Source organism: Curcuma longa, chromosome 9 (assembly GCF_044706935.1).
Source record: "Curcuma longa cultivar G26 ecotype Majalengka, Jawa Barat chromosome 9, ITB_CL_G26_1.1, whole genome shotgun sequence".
Lineage (NCBI taxonomy): Eukaryota > Viridiplantae > Streptophyta > Magnoliopsida > Zingiberales > Zingiberaceae > Curcuma > Curcuma longa.
Window position 1 is genome coordinate 915,320 of NC_133869.1, and position 18,968 is coordinate 934,287.

The 18,968-nt window shown below is 39.5% G+C and overlaps 2 protein-coding genes across 2 annotated transcripts in view; one reads left to right on the forward strand and one right to left on the reverse strand.

Moving 5' to 3' along the window:
• Nucleotides 1-11,343, forward strand: part of LOC141835029 (casein kinase 1-like) — a 68,700-nt gene extending 57,357 nt beyond the window's left edge. The window contains exon 6 of the mRNA XM_074722451.1: nucleotides 10,981-11,343. Coding sequence (XP_074578552.1) covers nucleotides 10,981-11,343 — 363 coding nt within the window. The remainder of the gene's footprint in view (nucleotides 1-10,980) is intronic.
• A 3,321-nt stretch (nucleotides 11,344-14,664) lies between these two features.
• Nucleotides 14,665-16,461, reverse strand: LOC141835030 (cytokinin dehydrogenase 6-like). Its single transcript, XM_074722452.1, has 4 exons — nucleotides 15,933-16,461; nucleotides 15,459-15,841; nucleotides 15,080-15,360; nucleotides 14,665-15,001 (listed from the first exon to the last, which is right to left on the reverse strand). The coding sequence occupies exons 1-4, from the start codon at nucleotides 16,459-16,461 to the stop codon at nucleotides 14,665-14,667; spliced, it is 1,530 nt and encodes a 509-aa protein (XP_074578553.1).
• Nucleotides 16,462-18,968: the final 2,507 nt, after the last annotated feature.

Sequence of the window (18,968 nt, forward strand, 5' to 3'; positions counted from 1 at the left end):
GTAAAAGGTTTCTCAACCTCAAAAAAAAAATTAAAAGGAGAAAATTTCATTCACCAACAAATCAAAAATCATAGAATAAGAATGAGGGTTTTGAACCCCTATTACATCACCTTCTATTTCGAACCTGCTATATAATTGTGTTTGTATGACCTTACAAAAATATTAGTAAGTGTAGAAGTTTTTATTTGCAAGTCAATTGTTATTTACACTACCACTACCACCCCCCCCCCCCCCCCCCCCCCCCCCCCCCCCCCCACTAACCATTTGATACGGTCTTAATAGATTTGTGACAAAGTTAGACATGCTACCATACTTGTGAATAACTACAAATATTGAATGCAACTAGGAAGATATAGTGCGAGGATTGAGAATGTGAAGACATACAAAGTTAGTTGCAATTGTCACATCCAAAATTACACATTAGCAACCTCACATAATGGGGTATACGTGTTGGACCACCAAGATTATGGCATCTAGCTTAATCCCAAGTGTTGTAGGGTAACAAAAAGGTTTATAGGCTAGATGGGCAATTACTATTAATTGAGGTTAAGGATTTTAGTCTAATGGTTGAACCTAACAAGATCATGTGGTTGGAGAGGCCACCTACATAAGGGTAGAGTAACAACTTTAATGGGTGGACTGTGACACCCTAGTTTAGTTCTGATGGAGTCTCATAAACTAATGAAGGATTTTACAAACTTAGACAAGTGAACTATTAACTTAAGAATATTTGTCTAGTAGCTAAGCCTAACTAGTTAACAAGTCATCTCATTTGGGAAAATTGTGACAAGAATAATCCTTATATGCTTTACTTTGACAATTCATAGCTTGGTATGATAAGAAATTGAAAAAACACATTTATTTCATAGGGAACTTATTATCTATGAGAGGGTAAGAAATATGATAATTGGTTCTCAGAATGGCAAATTAGTCATCCATTGTTAAATTCTAACATCCCTTATCTATTCTCTTTTTCCTGCTTCCAACAGCCATCCCTATTGCCCTTTCTCATTGGTTTTTCCTTCAAAAATATTTTCCTTTTTACATGAGCAATGCCTCTTCTATTGTTTTCAACTTGTTTTTTATTACTCCTTCAACAAACAAGAATAGCAAACAAAAAACCAGATTACCCAATCATTCAGTTAGCTATTTAAATTACTGGTTCATTATTGATTTTTATATAGCTGAGGGGCATTTTTCATTAACATTGTTCTATTATAGCAAGCATTTTTTTGTAATTCCCTCAGTTATTCATATAGCTAAAGTAAATAGAAGTTTAACCATTTTTATCAATCTGAATAATCTGATTTTTTTTTTCTCTCCACCCAATTTAGCATTGCAGTTTCTGCTGCTATCCAGGCCGTAAAGCTAGTCCTAGGGGTGGGCGGCCTTCCCTCCTAGTTCATCCACCAGGTAAATCCGAAAGAGTGACCAGCCCAATGACCCAACAGCCCACATGCTCAATTTTCGAACACGGTGACGAATTCCTTACCGGTCCTAAGTTTCGAACCTTGGTTGCATGGGTGATCGGACTTCCGCTATGCCGTGCCCACCGGGCGGGGTCATTTATGTTGATGCGAGGGGTACCAGACGATCGAACCTGAGTTTTAATAATGGAAAAGTATTCAAGTTAAGTCTGTGAAGTGGACTAATGAGCTAAACTAAGTGTGCAGGTAGCACAGGAAAATCCTAGTTGCATCTAGGCAAAGAAGTTCTAGTCTGAAAGATTGGGCAAGGAAGTCCTAGTTAGGAAGCAAGGAAGTCCTGGTCTGGAGGACTGGATAAGGAAGTCCTAGTCAGGAGGACTGACAAGGAAGACTTGACAGATCAAAACACCAGGTAGAAAAGTCTAGGCGGGTCTAGAGGATCAGGCGTCTAGCGATGGAAGTCCTGGGGCCGAGGATTAGAAGCTAAGCAAAAGTCCAATAGGTTTGGAAGACCAAGTTGGCAAATGGTAAATTCTTCAGAGTGGAGTGAGTGAGTACGCATTCCGAGAAGGGGAATAATAGGCGTTGGTATGACCTAAGGTTTCATTGGAAACCTAAAAGTCAAAACCAGACAGTTTGCCAAAACTATCAAATTCCTACTTATATTTGGTTCTGAACTAACTCTGTGATGCAGGAAAGGAAGGATGAAACTTTGGATTTCGGGTGCCCTAATTTGTATCCAAGCGATCGGACAGTCCAGGCGCTCGGAAGGGATCCAGGCGCCTCACACGTCAACCGAGCGGGCCAGCAAGGCGGATGAGGTGGCAAAGTCTTAGTGGTCGGGACACCTCAACCTCCTGCCTAGGAAGGCTAGGGATATGGATAAACCGTTGCGGAGTCAAAATTGATCTAGCAACCTCCACGTAAGCATCCAGGGCGCTAGAAGGGATACAGGCACCCAAAATATGCCGAGTCAGCATTGGAAGTGGATCGATGGGATGACATGGAGGTGCCTAGAAGGACTTTTAGGCACCCGGATCGACCTTTATATGCAACTGCGAGGGAAAGCCCTATAAGATAATTCATATGCTACTACGACGACTTCCTGTGTGCGAGCATCACATCCAATACGCCATCGTAACGCCGAGGAGCTGCACCAACTTCTGCGCTACACTTCTAATTTACTAGTCGATAATCTTTTTATTTCGCTTTTGTACTTAAACTATTAGGACGGTAAAGGTTTACTATTCCTAACTTATTTTGTAAAATTGAAAACTCATTCTCGTAAGAAGGGAGTTTAATAGTGGATTGCCCATCAGAAATGATTAAGGATCGGTGGCCTTGGAGTAGCAGCCTGTGGCTGTGAACCAAGTAAATAAAAGTATTCATTTCTTCTATTTCCGCTGCACGTTCCGTACTCTGATTTATCGTAAGCTTTGCGAACAAGTGAAAATGCGATGAACGCGTTATTCACCCCTTCTAGTGCTCAAACTCGATCCTACAATTAGTATCAAAGTGAAGGGTGCTCGAATTTAGTGCAACCACTAATTGAGCAAAATTAGTTTTTCACCACTCTAAAATTTTTTATTTATTTTTTTTCCGCACTGCTAATCCAAGACTAAGTCTTGGTACATATTTTTATTTAATTTTTTATGCAAGTAATGACCCATAAAGAAGGCTATAGTACCGCCAGACCCCCTCTATTTTCCGAAGATGACTTTATCTACTGAAAGGGGAGGATGGAGTACCACCTCAAGACGTAGGTGGAAATGTGGATTGTGATCTAGACTGAGTTCACACTCCCAACCGACGTTGACGGCATCCCATAGCCATGTGAGAAGTGGGACACCGCGACAAAGCATAAGATCGAGGCTGACGCGAAGGCAACCCAGATGCTTCAATGCAGCCTCACAAAAGAAGAGCTCAACCAAGTTGGTCCCTTCATAAGTGCCAAGGACTTATGGGACAAGCTCATTGAGCTACATGAGGGAACTTCTAACAAGAAAGTAAGCAAGCGTGACCTTCTCCTAAATAAACTATACAATATTAAAATGCAAGAAGGCGAATCCCAAGTGACTGCACGCATGGATTCAAGACTTGCTCAATGGACTCCATGCCATAGGACAACTGGTGGAGAATTGAGACGTCATCAGGTACACTCTGAAAGCGTTCCCTAGGAACACCTTATGGGCATCAATGGTTGATACGTATAAGGTTTCTAGGGACCTTTCTAAGATTAAGTTAGATGAATTATTTTTGAAATTCGAGTTGCATGAACAGACTAATGCTAATCTAGTCGAAAGGGATTGCACTTTTTGCAGGACAAGTGAAGGATAGTAAGATATGATGTCAAACTGAGGTCGAATTCGAAGACACATCTTGAAAGCAACGACGAGGTTGCTACCGAACTAGTCAATCTAGTTCGAAAGATGTTCAAGAAGAGAAGAGGATTCAAAAAAAATATGAAATGAAGAAGGTGATCCAGAAAGCTAGATCAAACAAGACCCCAACCAACAAGGCCGAAGTCACATGCTACGGCTGCAACAAGAAGGGGCACTTCAAAGCCGAGTGCCCTAACTAAAAGAAGGAGCGTAAAATCAAAAAGAAGGCACTGAAGGCCACATGGGATGAGTCATCCTCAGAAGACTCAGAGGAGGAAGCAAACACGAGCTTCCTAGCTCTACCAGCAAGAGAGGAGATAGCTGAAGAGCGAACCCCAGACACAAAATCAGAAGCCGAGTCAGAATCAAGACACGGATCCGTATCCGGTTCAGAAGGTCCAAACAACACTGTAAGAAATAATTTAACTGATAAATTATATTCAATTATATATTGCTTGTCTAAGAAACTGACAAAGTCCAGTGTCCAAGTTAACTCTCTCCAAAAGGAGGTAACACTCCTCAAGGAGAAAATTAACCTCAGCTTGTCAACTGAAAAGGTTCAGGCTAGAATTTCAACTCAAGTCCGACTTGAGAAAGAAAATTTTAAACTTAAAAGTCAAGTTGACAATTTAAAAAGATCATTGAAAAAGTTTACTTCAGGCTACAAGTATCTTGACATGATGCTTGAAACTCAAAGAGTTGTGTACAATCGATCTAGACTTGGACACAAAGTCGGACATAGATCTTACTTGTCACTAGTGAATCAAACCAAAAAACCCTCGAGTCCAAGCATGAGTTCCTAAGTCCAGCCTGATTAATCAAGTTGGACTGAACCAATACTAGGTCCCCAAGGATCAGATACTATCTGATTAGACCCAATAGGGGTCATGATCTAGGGGATCCAAAACCATTCTAGTTAAATAAGACATGTTTGATTTTATTTTTATTTTCTTTGTTTTGAACTTAGATTGAACCTAGGTTAGTTAAGGACATAGACTTGATTAATACTTGCCCAACCTAATACTAGGGTGGGACGAGATGATAGTACGCTAAGGAAACGCAGTTTAAGTAGTCAAGTGGGATAAGGAGTACCATATTTGGTTTACTTAGCTGAGTGGAACTAACAGAAGCTATCTCGTCAAACCCTACACTAGTTAGATCAATTTTTTTTCCTTAAATTAACTAAGTGTATAATTTTATGAACTAGCTTTGTCTTAGAAGGTGGTTGTTGTTCCGATACCCAAGAAGGCCCCTGTGCTTCATCATTGTCTAAAAGGTAAAACTAGAAATGTATACTTAATTAGTTAACGGTTAAACTTGAATCTAACTCAAGGTTAATCAAATCTTAGATAATGATAATTCAATTAATTAAGATAAAAATTAAAAAATCATCTCACACAATCTATAAGATTAACTATTTGATAAACTAGAAATAGATGAGATGGAATTAGGAACGTTAAACTTAATTAATTAATTAACTTTTAAATTTAATTAATTAATTTTTAACTAAATTAATTAATCTTAATTAATTAATTAAACTTAACTTAATTTAATTAAAACTTAAACTTAACTAAATTAAACTTAACTAATTTAATTAATTTACCAAATTAAAACTTAATTAAAAAAAATTTTAAAATTTAAACTTAATTAATGGAAACGTAAACTAATTAAATAAAACTTAAAAATCTAATCAACCCCTGGTAAGCCCTATAAATTTAAGCGCCCTGAACCAAATCGCTTCCCGAACACCACACATAATTTTGTGCAAGCGCCCCAGCTTTTAGAATCCAAGCGCCTAGAAAAATTCATGGTGCCCACACCACACGAAATCCAGGCCCCCCAACTAGAATCCAGGTGTTGGATCACGTCTATATAGACCTAAGCTTCCAAGCCACCCAAAACCTACTTCCAACCTCCAAAAAACTTCTTCCCGCATCGCCGTCAAGGTTTTTAGGTCGTCAGTTCTTTATTTTTCGACCCAATATGCCTATGTAAGTCCCTGAACGATCCTAAAATCAATTAAATTATTTTTTCTTAGTTAAAATCTTAATTTATGCATTAGGATTAAGAGGAAGACTACTAAGGTTAGGACTTCTAGTACCCCTCATACAGATCCTAGATTCCCCACTGAGGAGCTTAGGATTAGATTTGTATCATGACATTTGTACTCCTACATTCTAGATATTTATGTAGGATATTTTTTGCATGTTCATGCATACTTTCCATGAAGATTGTAGAGCATTATGGCCTAGAGAGACTAATATATTATACTAGCTCGGTTAACACAGATTTATGTAGGATCAAGTAAGAGCGCTAGAGGGGGATGAATAGTACTTTTTTACTTTTCCATTCTTTTAATAATTTATGCATAAAACAAAGTATACAAGATCAAAAAGTGCAGTGGAAATAATGACGATGAACACTTTTATTTTATAACTTGATTTAAAACCACATGCTGCTACTCTAAGGCCCACGATCCGTGATCGTTTTCGACAGATAATTCACTATAAAAATTCTCCTCTTACGAGAAGGAGTTTATCACTTTTACAAATATGTTAGGATCGATAAACTTATATCGTCCTAATTTCTTAAATACAAAAAGCAACAAAAAGATTACCGACTTAGAGTAGTAGACTTATAGTAGTCGGTGCATCTTCTCGGCGTTATGATGACATTCTGGATTGAATGTTTATGCGCAGGAGGTCGTCATAGAAGCGTATTGAATTGATGTTAAGGTTTCCCCTCGCAACTGTTTATAAAGCCTGATCCAAGCATTTGGAAGTCCTTTCGAGCACCTCCACTTCATTCCGTCGATTCACTTTCGATGCTGACTCAACATCTTCTGGGTGCTTGTATCCCTTCTGGATGCTTGGATGTTGACGTGGAAGCTCCTGGATCAACTTTGACTGTGCAACCCCTTATCAAGATTTGGGCGCCTAGAGGTTGTGTCCAGACCACTGAAACTTTGCCACCTCATCCGTCTCGCTGGCCCGTTCGATTGACGTTCGATCGATCGCTTGGATCTCATTCGGGAGATTAGACCATCCGGTCACCTAGATATAATAAGGACGCTCGAAATACAAAGTTCTAGCTTCTTTTATTCTGCATTACAAGTTAGTCCAGAATAAAAAATAACAGGAAGGAAAATAGTTTTTTCAAACTGTTTAGTTTTGACTTTAGGTTTCCAATGAAATCCTAAATCAGTCCGACACCTACCTAATTTTTAGGGTTTACTGTATCAAATCGGTTCAATTTTGATTTGCTTGGTTCAATGACCAAATGACCTCCGATTTGGCTCAAATCAATTTTATTCAATTCGTCTTCATAAGATGAATCTCCTCATCGCTTCTATCTTGCCAAAATAATTTTCATTATGAACCAAACCAAGTTGATTCAATTTAGTTCAATATCAAATTATTTTGTTCAATAACCAAACCACCTTTGATTTGAATCAAATTAGTTTTTTATTTTATTTGGTCCAACCAAACAAACATTCTCTCGAACTAAGAATTAAATTTTTAAACTTGTTTTAAGTCCTTAAGAAAACTTGTGGTGTGTGTGACCCAATAGGTTTTTGATTATTTTGGTCATTCGTAATTAATCATTAATTGTGGAATGATCATGAGTGACATCTAGTAGTACATCATGATCTCCAATTGACTGAAAAATCAACGATTGATTCCAAAATAATTTCTAAACCTTTTAGCATCTTTAATGAATGTGTCTCGTTCCTTTCACTGTCTTATACCCGCTTGGTTCAGGACATGGTCTATATGTGTCAACCCCCACTAGGCTAACTACGTCACACCTAGCCCAAGCTACTTTCTTGTCTTGTAGATTCAAGTTACTTGTACATGTGTCTAAGAGTGTCATACTCTTGACATGTGATGGTTTGGTCAAAAACTTTCAGTAATAATCCTAACAAGCGATCGCAGGGTATATGTCTCTTTTACAAACATCGATGAATCCTCTATAAGCTATTCAAACATCTTCGGGCACTTTGACTTATACCTAATTATCCCAAGTCCACATATCCTTGGAGATGTTTGCTTAAGATATCAAAGTATAAGCATCTATGACCAAGGTGACTTGAATATCGCAAGTCAAAGAAAACTTCGCACTTAAGCTGCACTGAGATATTCATTGACAAATGTATAGAACCATATGAAGTTTCAGGACAGGTCACTCCAATGAACTAGTTACCTTTAACTAGTATCCACGTTTAACTCTCAACATCCAATATCTCCAGCCAGTAAGATTAGCTGCTTGGTAAACTAAGGAGTTTAAAATGTACTAGTCTCTACAGAATCAAGGATGTCCGTGCTTATCGATTCCTCGATTAGGGATAATTTTAATACATTCATAATTGTGCATGTAGAGATACTTACTAATTGTGATCCAATCACAAATTCTCTCATTCTATGAATCGTATTGTGGATATTCAGTAAATGAGTTTAAGATTCAATTAAACATATAAAAAATGTGCACTCAAATAGTGAATTACTATTTATTTAATAGTATAACCGTAAGGTGATTGCTTTAGGACATCTCTCAAATATAACAACATCCTCTTAATGTATTTCTACTTTGGCTAAAACTTACGAGTAACATTCTTGACAAGTGGTCATAGGGTATACGTCTCCTAATAAAAGGAGTGGTGAATCCTTTATTGGCTACTCAATCACCTTCAGACACTTCGATTTATACACAATTATCCTAGGTCCACACATCCATAGAGATGTTTGCTTAAAATGTCAAAGTATAAGTTTTTATGACCAAGATGACTTGAATACCTCAAGTTAAAAGAAACTTACACTTGGACTTCAATGAGATCTTCATAGACATGTATAGAAACCACATGAAATCTCATGGCAGATCACTTTCTATAAACTAATTACCTTTAACCATCATCCATATGTTAACTCTCAATATCCTAATATTTCCAACCAGTTAAGATTGGCTGCTTGGTTAAACCAATTAAGGAGTCTAATATATGTTAATTTTACAGAATCAAGATGTGCAGTCTTATCAATTCATCGACTAGGGAATATTTTAATACATATATTGTTGGGATCAGTATGGTGTGTTGTGCGTGTTTATACGTTTTAAAAATATGCACAGCAGAAGAAAATAATAATAAATACACGCATGCAAGATACAATACATATATGACATAGTTGAGAAATTAAAAATTTTAGAATAATAATTTATTCTACGTATATCTGACGTGTGACACTCAATGAAAATAGCATGAACTGAGCAGCTTCATCGAAGTCTGCCTCTATTAGTGATCCACACCAAGTTCTTATCTGGATAGCTTCTCAAGCTACAAGTCATGTCACTGGTTGCGATAATAACTGTTAAGCAGCAACAGTCGATATGAGAGAAAATCCTAATATCATAAACGTGCAACACATGTTGCGTTCATTTTCGGAGCTTTCTAACTATCATCGGTAATCCAATTTTGGTGAAGTCACAAAGGCACACGACCGAAACCTTTTCGGTGATGATGGAAGTCTCCAAAGCATCTAATATTCTTACTAATGGTGCCCCGGTTAGTTTTGATATGATTAACCAAGTTAAATTAGATCCTGTGTTGTTCTAATCCCTCTGCTAAGTATGTAGGAACTTAGATACGGAGGAAGTCGAGCGTAAGACGTAGCGAACGAGAAGAGTTGTGCGGGGAAGTGAGTCGACAAGCTCGGTGAAATCCAAAGAATGCGGAAGCTACGGAAGAGTACGTTGGTGAAACGAGAAGAACGTGTGCGAAGTCCGAGGGACGAGTGAGCCTAACTATGATTGGCCAGAAATAACCCAATCGAAGATTCTACAAAAAGTCAACAAAAGTTAAACTATTGACTTTGACTGTTGACATTGACCATTGACTTTGACTAGAGAAGAAGACTTAGAGTTGGACCTTTTGGACGTGGTTTTTAAAGAAAAAAGAAAAAAAATAAGATTTATCTTTTATCATATAAAAGGTAAATACTTATTTTTTTATTAAGGATAATTCTCTTTATCTTTTATTAAAGATAAAGTTTATTCTTATTTATTCAACGACTACAATCAAGTCTATCTCCGATCAAAGGTTAGGATCGCATCAACGGATCAACGGCCAAGAGAAAGTTCATCTACGATCAATGATCCAAATCTATTCTCTTGGGCTATAAATAAGACTTAGAGTTTTAGAAGTTAAATCATCAATTACTTTATCATTTTCTCTCTAAGTCTCTCTGCTACAATTGTAAAGGCTTCTCCGCCTAAAGGAGTTTTGTTTGAGCGTCAATTGCCTTGTAAGTGATGTACGTAGGATACATAATCCACTGTTGGGATCGTCCCGGTGCAATGTGCGTGTCCTCACGTTTCGTAAACGTGCGCAGCAGAAATATACAGATAATTAAAACTAATTATTATGACACACACGCATGCAATACAGGAAATAACATGTGTACAAGGCATGACAGGAAATTAAAATTTTCAGAATGAAATTTATTCTACTTGCATAATTAAAATTTACAGAATAAAATTATTCTAAACGTGTACCTCGCGATGACGATGTTGAGCCGTATTGAATCAATCGAGCGATCCTCGTCGAAGTCCCGCCTCTACTGGTGATCCACGCCAAGCTTCCGTCTGGACGGCTTCGGAAGCCACGAATCGCGTCATCGTCTTCGGTACTAGCCGATGATCGATGACGATCGAATCGAGAGAAGCCTTATTCCGGAAACCACGCAACAACGTGTGTCGCGATCGTTCCGAGGCTTTCTGACTATCATCGAGAATCATATTCTCGATATAGTTTTGGTGGTCAATCATTGACCGTCGATTTAGGACAAGTTATCGGAACATTTCCAACAAGGATGGAATAATTTCCGAGAAACTTCGCAAGTTTCCGCGAACGAGATTCGTTACATGGCCGAACAAGAACAAGCTTTCTTCTCCAGCAATAAGAATCAATAAACTTCTCTGTCCGACAACAAGAAGTATAGAGCTTTCTTGTTTGGCAACAAGAAGTTTCTGTTTGGCAACAAGAAGGAAGTTTCTGTTTGGCAACAACAGAAGGAGAAACTTCTCTGTACCTCACGGCAACAACAGAAAGAAAAAGACATGCTCTTCCTCACGGCAACCACAAAAGAAGAAAACAAGTTCTTCCTCACAACTCCTCTGTTCAGCAACAAGGAGGAAGAAACCAGATTCTTCCTCATCGCGTGGAGGAGGAAGTCACGCCCTGTTCTGCTCTTCGCGTGGAGGAGGAAGACAGCACCTGTTCTGTTCTTCGCATGGAGAAAGAAACCGGCGCCTATTCTGTTCTTCGTGTGGAGGAGGAAGAGCCAGCTTCTGCTGTTCGCGTGGAGGAAGAAGAGCTACCTTCTGTTCCGTGGAGGAAGGAGAGCTACCTTCTGTTCGCGTGGAGGAAGGAGACCGACGCTGTCTTCTTGCGGCAGAGCTCCCCATCACGAGCGCATGCAGGCGGAGAAGATAAGCAGCAGGGAGAAAAGCGCAACAGGGAGGAAACGCAGCCGCCTCCATTATGATTTTCCACCCACAAAATAGAGAAGCTACAGTGCCTAATTAATATTAGGTTTTGGTTTAATTTTTTCCTCTTTTGTTTTCAACCCGCCGACATCCAAAAAACAAAAGAACAAACCCAAAACTAAACCAAGCTAAACCGGTTCAACTGAACCGATTCAATTAAACCTATACTGTAGCAAATCGGTTTGAGTTTGGTTTGCTTGATTCAACAATCAAACGATTTCCGATTTGACTCAAACTAATTTTGTTCACTTCTTCTTCACAAGACGAAACTCCTCATCTTTTCCGTTTTGCCAAAATCTCTTCCATCGTGAACCAAACCAAGTTGGTTCATTTCAGTTCAAAATTGAATCATTTGGTTCACTAACCAAACGAGCTCTGATTTGAACGAAATCAGTTTCGTTCGTTTCATCTTCGCAAGACGAGTTCCATCATTTTATCTATTGTCTAGTTCAACCAGACTTTATCTCTCATTCTGAGAATCTAATTCTCAAACTCGTTTTAAGTCCTTCAGAGAACTTGTTGTGCGTGTGACCCAATAGGTTTCCGATTAGGTTGATCATCCGTAATTAACCGTTAATTACAAAACGATCATGAGTGACACCTAGTAGTATATCATGATCCCCAATTGACCAGAAAAATAATAATTGATTTCAGAACAATTCTAAACCATTCAGCAGCTACACTGAATCGTGTCTCGTTCCTTTCACCATCTTATACCCGCTTGGTTCAGGACATGGTCTATGTGTCGGTCTCCACTAGGCTGACTACGTCACACCTAGCCTAAGCTGCTTTCTTGTCCTGTGGATTCAAGTTACTCGTACATGTATCCAAGAGTACTGTACTCTTAATATGTAATGCTTTGGCCAAAGACTTTTAGTAACAATCCTGACAAGCGGCCGTAGGGTATACGTCTCCTTTTCCAAGGAGCGGTGAATCCTCTGTGGGCTATTCAAACACCTTCAGACACTTCGACTTATACCCAATCATCTCGGGTCCACACCTCCTCGGAGATGCTTACTTAAGATGTTAAAGTATAAGTCTCCATGACCAAGATGACTTGAATACCGCAAGTCAAAGGAAACTCGCACTTAAGCTGCATTGAGATCTTCATTGACATATGAATCGAACCATATGAAGTCTCATGGCAGGTCACTCCAATGAACTCGTTACCTTTAACCAGCATCCACGTTTAACTCTCAACATCTAATGTTGACAGTAGTGAGATCAGCTGCTTGGCTAACCAAGGAGTTCAAAACATGCTAGTCTCTACAAAATCGATGATGTCCGCGCTCATCAATTCCTCGACTAGGGATAATTTCAATACGTTCATAATTACACGTGTAGAGATGCTCACTAGTTGTGATCCAATCACAAATTCTCTCACACTATGAATCGTATTGCGGACATTCAGTATTCGAGTTTAAGATCCAATCAAACACACATGGAATGTGACTCAAATAGTGAATTGCTATTTATCCAATAATTAGTATAACCGTAAGGCGATTACCTTAGGACACCCCTCAAATTAACACTGAAGGCCCACCCGTGATATCGTGATAAGCTCTTCCGGGTTCTGTTCTTCAGCGGGCTCACGATTGTCAGTGGTGCGTCTGGTGTTAACCATCTTGGTGTCTAGTTCAGATGTTTCCCACAGACGGTGCCAATTTGTTCCAATTAGATACCGTTGACGGTCAAGACATCAGTCAAGATTATACCACCTCAACCGTCACCATTTCCTGGAGCACTGAAACCTACGATTGAGGACTGAACAAGCGGATTAGCGAGGTCGAGAATTCCCGGCAGGTCACTCCGACGCTCAAGTTAGTAAACACCTCACAAAGAGAAGGAATAATGGAAATTATCAGAGTCCAAAGAGCTTCTTCATACCTGAAGGGGAGTTTATATACTCACATGAGGGGGGGTCGTGTATCTGACCCGAGGTGAGCAGATGTCGTGCATTAAGCAGACCAATCTTGCATATTACTGACAGATGCGCATATGAGATGGCATCTAGGGGACCAGGTCTGTCACCTCGTAACCACCTTCTGTTTTAACCATGCGGATTATTCTCACTTTTTTGCAGTGAGGAGAAGCAAGAGAGGATCTAGGAAACCAAGTCTGACAACCTAGTAATCGTCCTTGCCTTTCTGGCCCGAGTCGCACGTGTTATTGTCGTGTAGCACTGCAGAGATCATATCCGCCAGTAAAGGGACCTAAGGTAATCCGGGGCCGATAGGGTAACCAAGCCCTGGAGGGGTGAGGCTAACGAGCTGACAGAGTGGTCTATCATGCCTGAGCTAACAAAAGGGGACCCAATGCTGAGCCGTTGAGTGACAGAGTGATCGAGCCACTGAGGGGCAATTTTACCAAGCTGGTAGGGGCTGAGCCCCTGAGGAGTAGGGCTGCTGAGCTGAGTGCGGGGCTGAGCCCTGGAGAAGCAGGGTTGCTGAGCCAATGGGAGAGTTGGGTCCCCTGAGGAGCAGGGCTGCTGAAATGAGAGGGGGGGCTGAGCTCTGGAGAAGCAAGGCTGCTGAACCAATGAAAGAGCTGGGCCCCTGAAAAGTAGGGTTGCTGAGCTGAGAGGGGGGTCTAGCATGACTGAGCCACTAAGAGCCAGAATTTAAAGACCGGATCAAGTTAACAAGGGTTGGGCTGGTCGGGTCTATCGGTCAACAAGGACTAGACCCTTGACCTTGCTTTGCCACATCATATCTATTCTTGACCTAACCGGGACTTTTACCACCAGGTAAGACCACTGGATGCTCATCGTATCACCGACCAATTAATTGGAATCATATCTAAGTGTAGGATCACTTATAGTCAATTGGATTACTTCCAATGAACTAAAGGTTTGAGTGGTAAAGGGTTCAACGAAGTAGGTTGAATGAAAAATAAATATACTGTTTGATAAATTATAGCACTTATTATAGAACTTATACACGTCAATTGCAAAATTATCTATAGTAATGACATTAGGTATTGGTTTCAAATCTATTTTAATACCCTTAGATAGACATTTCATTATTCGAAATATTTATTTATTTATCGAGGTTGTTCTTATCAAACTAAATTTTTTTATTTCAAATTTATTATGAATAATTTTAGATTATAAAAATTTATATATTTTAATAAAAAAATTATATATATATATATATAAATAATTAAATTTTAGTTGAATTAATAAATAAATTTATTTATAAAGTATTCGTAAGAAAAACGAACATAAATGATTTATTTTATTTATTCTTTTATTATTAAACGAATTTTATCAAATTTGAACATCAAATTTATTCAACTAGACGACGACCTGCCTGATTTGCCTACGCATGCATGCTTGCGGGCTTAGCTTGATGTTCAATTACACTGAATATCTGTTGCCCCGGCGACAACACTGCCTTTGGGTCATATTTCTGCTTCAACTGGACAAACTTTTCCCACTTAGCTAATCCGAAGTGTCTTTCCCAATCGGCTTGCGTCGTATAATGAGGCAAATACTTCTTGAATTTGATCGCTTGTCGATCGCAGAACTCTAATATTTCATTGTTACGGGCTTCAAAGTTCTTCCACTCCTCCACGGTGGCAGCAGTCCAAAGAAACTCCACAGTGTAAAAGACCTCCTCATCATCAGGAACTACAGCAGTCATGGCATCGTTCCACCTGTATATATATACCTATTCAGTGTGCAATTACTGATCAGATGGGGTCGAATATATACATATATATATATATATATACCTATTCTTGTTCATGGGGTAGAATAACATGAGGCCCTTGGGATTAATGTTTTGAAGGATCCCTTTGAAGACCCCATTGTAGATGTCACGGATTCTCGACCTGGGCACCAAGAGATGGAGCCATGGATGGAAGCATGTGTCATTGGAGTCGCCAGTCATGAAGCTAATTTGTTTATGTGTTATCTCGATGTGGACTCTATTCAGGAACTCCAGATGGCTCACGTCTTTGCTGATGGCAAAGCCAGGGTTGAAGTTTAGCTGCGTCAGCAAGCCTTCAACTTTCTGAGATCAGTAACACAACCCGTTTGCACGTGTGCGTCAGGTGCTAAATCCGTTTAGCTAGGGTTTAGCAGCGAGATATATATAAATATTTAATTTACCTGATCTGCCTCAGAGGTGGAGTCGAAGAACACGGCTGCTTCCAAGAAGTACATTCTGTCGCATTCGGCAGCGAGCTGGTTGATTCTCTCGGTGTCTTCGTTCGTGTAGAAGGTAGGGTCGTCGACTTGCTGGTGATTCGGGAGGACCTGCCCCTCGATGTAGTCGAAACCGGCGGGGTGTGGCAACGAGATCAGGAATTCTTGGTCCCTCGTGAAGCTGTCAAAGTCGGTGTAGAATAGCCTCAGCCACCGAACCCTCGTCGGCGCTGAGCAGAGGCCGATCCGGGCTCGGGTGATGACGCCCAACTGGCCGAGACCGCCGAGGACTCCGTAGAACAAGTCCGAGTGCAACTCCGGGGAGCAAGTTATCATCTCTCCTTTTCCTGTAATATAAGTGTATATATATATATATATATCTCAACTATTTGGTGATCGATCGTCGACAAATTAAGGGGTTTGAGTTAATTATTGTACCGGTTATGACGTCCAACTCGAGGACGCTAGAAACATGCGGCCCGTGACGGAAAACCGTGCCGCCAGTACCGGCGTTCGACAGCGTGCCTCCGACCGACAAGTATAAGAAGTCCACACATGATCGCAGCGACAGCCCGTGCCGCAATGTCTCCTCCAGCACGTCGATCCACATCTGCTCGCCTCCGGCGTCGACGTACATCCCATCCACCGACACGCTGATCCTCCGCCCTCCGACGCGGAGCGCCGCCATGTCGATGACCACGCCGCCGGGCGCGAAGGCCTGCCCACGGGTGGAGGCTCCGATGCCCCGGGCAGCCACGGGGAACGGCGAGTCAGAGTCGTAGGCAAAGCGGAGAAGAGCCGCGATGTCCTCTGCCGACGAGGGGCGGAAAACGGCCGTCGGAGGCGCAGAGTGGTTGATGCTGCCGAAGTCGGCGGCGAATCGGGAAATGGTGTCACCGTCGAAATTGAGCTTGCTTGCGATCCCACGTGGGATGTTGTCGAGCCACTGTGAGATTCTGGCAACCATCTTTGTTATGGTTCACTGGAGCTTGAGTGGAAATTGTTAGAGGAAGTCAATTTATAGTGTTTCTTCGACGAGTTGAAAATAATTACCATTATCTGGATCCAACGTTGTTACTAAATTAAGATATTATTTTATATTAAAAGATATCTTAATTGTACGCGCTTACTTTTCTAAATTAAATTTTTTAAAAGATGTATCCTATCAAAGTACTTACAGAATTTCCAAAATATCTTTTGTACCTATTTTAGCTTAGAATTAAAGTTAAAAAAATTCCGTATTTAAATCTTTCAACAATCAAAATTAATTCATTGGTGATAAAAAAAACTAAAATTTATCTTAAATTATATCATTACACTAATATTGGTCCTCTACATTTATCTACATTTTTTATTTTTTTTAATTTTATTAATAAAAGAAATAAAAAGTAATTTTTATTTTTTAATAATTTATCTTTTTAATAGCTGATTATAAAAGAAAAAAAATGAGAAAATGAAACAAAACTAAAAAATAAAAATAAAAAACTAAAGCACCACTACCTTGGACAAAACTCTCGATGAACTTAAAAATCTCAAAAAATTTAAAAAATATATAAATAAATTAAGGAAGTCATCTTGAAGTAAATAATATAAATTTAACATAAATTTTCTATTTTTAAAATCGTCAAAGGCTTTTTGAATGAAAGTGCTTGCTAAAATGATCATTTTCGGTTGTTTTCTTATAATTAGATATTAAAAATTAGAAAAATAAAATATTTTTTAAAGATTTCTTAATTTTCATTAACCTTCTTTTATATATGTTTTCAATTTTTATTAAAACTTTAAAATTAAAAATGAAAATATAGATAAATTTAGGGACCATCATGGTGTAATTTTTTTTTTAAAAAAATAAGTTCTTTAGGATCATTAATTTCTTTTGTATAAAAGTCATTAATGATATATTTAAGGGAATTATTCTCCCACGTAGCGACCAACTTAAACTTTCTCTACGTAGGATCGTGGGGTCAATCGTGTGGCCGCATGAGTCCACGACATTTTACCACATTAATATATTTAAATATTTATTTATCTTTCCTTGAATGGTTCAGATTTGTTTAGTTTAAATAAGGAAAATTATTTTTTATTTTAATTTAGGGCTAAAATAGGCACGAAAGGTATTTTGGGAATTAAGTATGTCATTTAATAAAAACGAAAGTTGTTGGCGGTTTTGGTAACTATTCACGGAGTACACGACGTGCACTTCGTGAGCGATGCTTCCTCTCCCTATTAAAAGGGAGAGGAAAGCTCTAATAATTGAGCGCCCAAGTTAAGCAGAGAGGCCAAGCATCAGAGAGAACAGAGGTATACCAGGATTTTCACGCTGCAGGAGAACATCCGTGAACACCAAAGCAGGATTTGGTTTGTGGAAACCTGAGGGGCTTTCCTTCGGTGATTGCTCTTCCGACACAAGCAATTCTAAGTATCAGGATTTTCTTGAGTTTCTTCCCACGCAACAATAGGTAAAGATTTACATTGGTATCAGAGCAATAATTTATTTTACCTGTTGAGTTTCCTTCCAACCCACGACGTCCAAATTTAATAAGAACAAAATAGAGAAATCGCATTATTCTCTAATTTAGCGCGATGTCGTTGTTTTGGCCGACGACACGAGAACAGTGCACTGTGCGCTGCCGCTACCAGCGAGCCAGCGTCGTGTCTGGAAGTTCTGTGGCGCAAGCTCTAGCGTCAGTGAGGCTGGCGCAGGCTAGCACCGGCAAGCCTGACGCAGGCTGGTGCCGGTGAGGGGCGCAATTTGAGTGACAGAAGAGGGAAGCCGGCGAGTTCGACGGATCTTCCGCTATGACGGTCGCCCGTTCGCCCGCGCGGAGGTTGCTGCCACCGCCGCCGCATATGCTTCGTTCACCATCGGAGGCGAAGCGTGGAAATGTAAAAGGCGGTCGTGTTTAGGGTGGCAACGTGTTTTTTAGGGCACGGTTGGGGAAGAAATGAAATCACGTGATTTCAATTTTTTGAAAAAGTAAAAAAAGACTACATGTGTGGCTGTTGGGTATCAAACCTAGGTCTCCACAGCCACAATTGAAATGCTAACCACTAAACCCCAACCATCACGTGTAATTAAATTAGTTTTATTTACATATTGATCAAATTAATTGGGATGTTCAATTATGCCCAATTAAACCCATTTAATTGGGTTGTTTCATGAGAATTAATTGGGCTTCCAGATTCTTGGTAATTGTTCAGTGACCAATTAATTGGGCAGTGATCAAATTAATTGGGTTGTTCATGAATTAATTGGATTTCATTAGAAGACCAATTAATCTAATTGGGTCAGATTTTTAATTGGGCCAATTATGTGCTTTCAATTAGAGAGACCTAATTTGATATAATTGGACTTAGGCTTCAATTGGTCAATCCAAATTAATTTGGGAAAAGGTTTAAGTATAATTGGATTTCAATGAAAGCTATGTGCCCAATTGGCCCAAACAAGTGAAATGTCAAGTAATCTGGCACGAT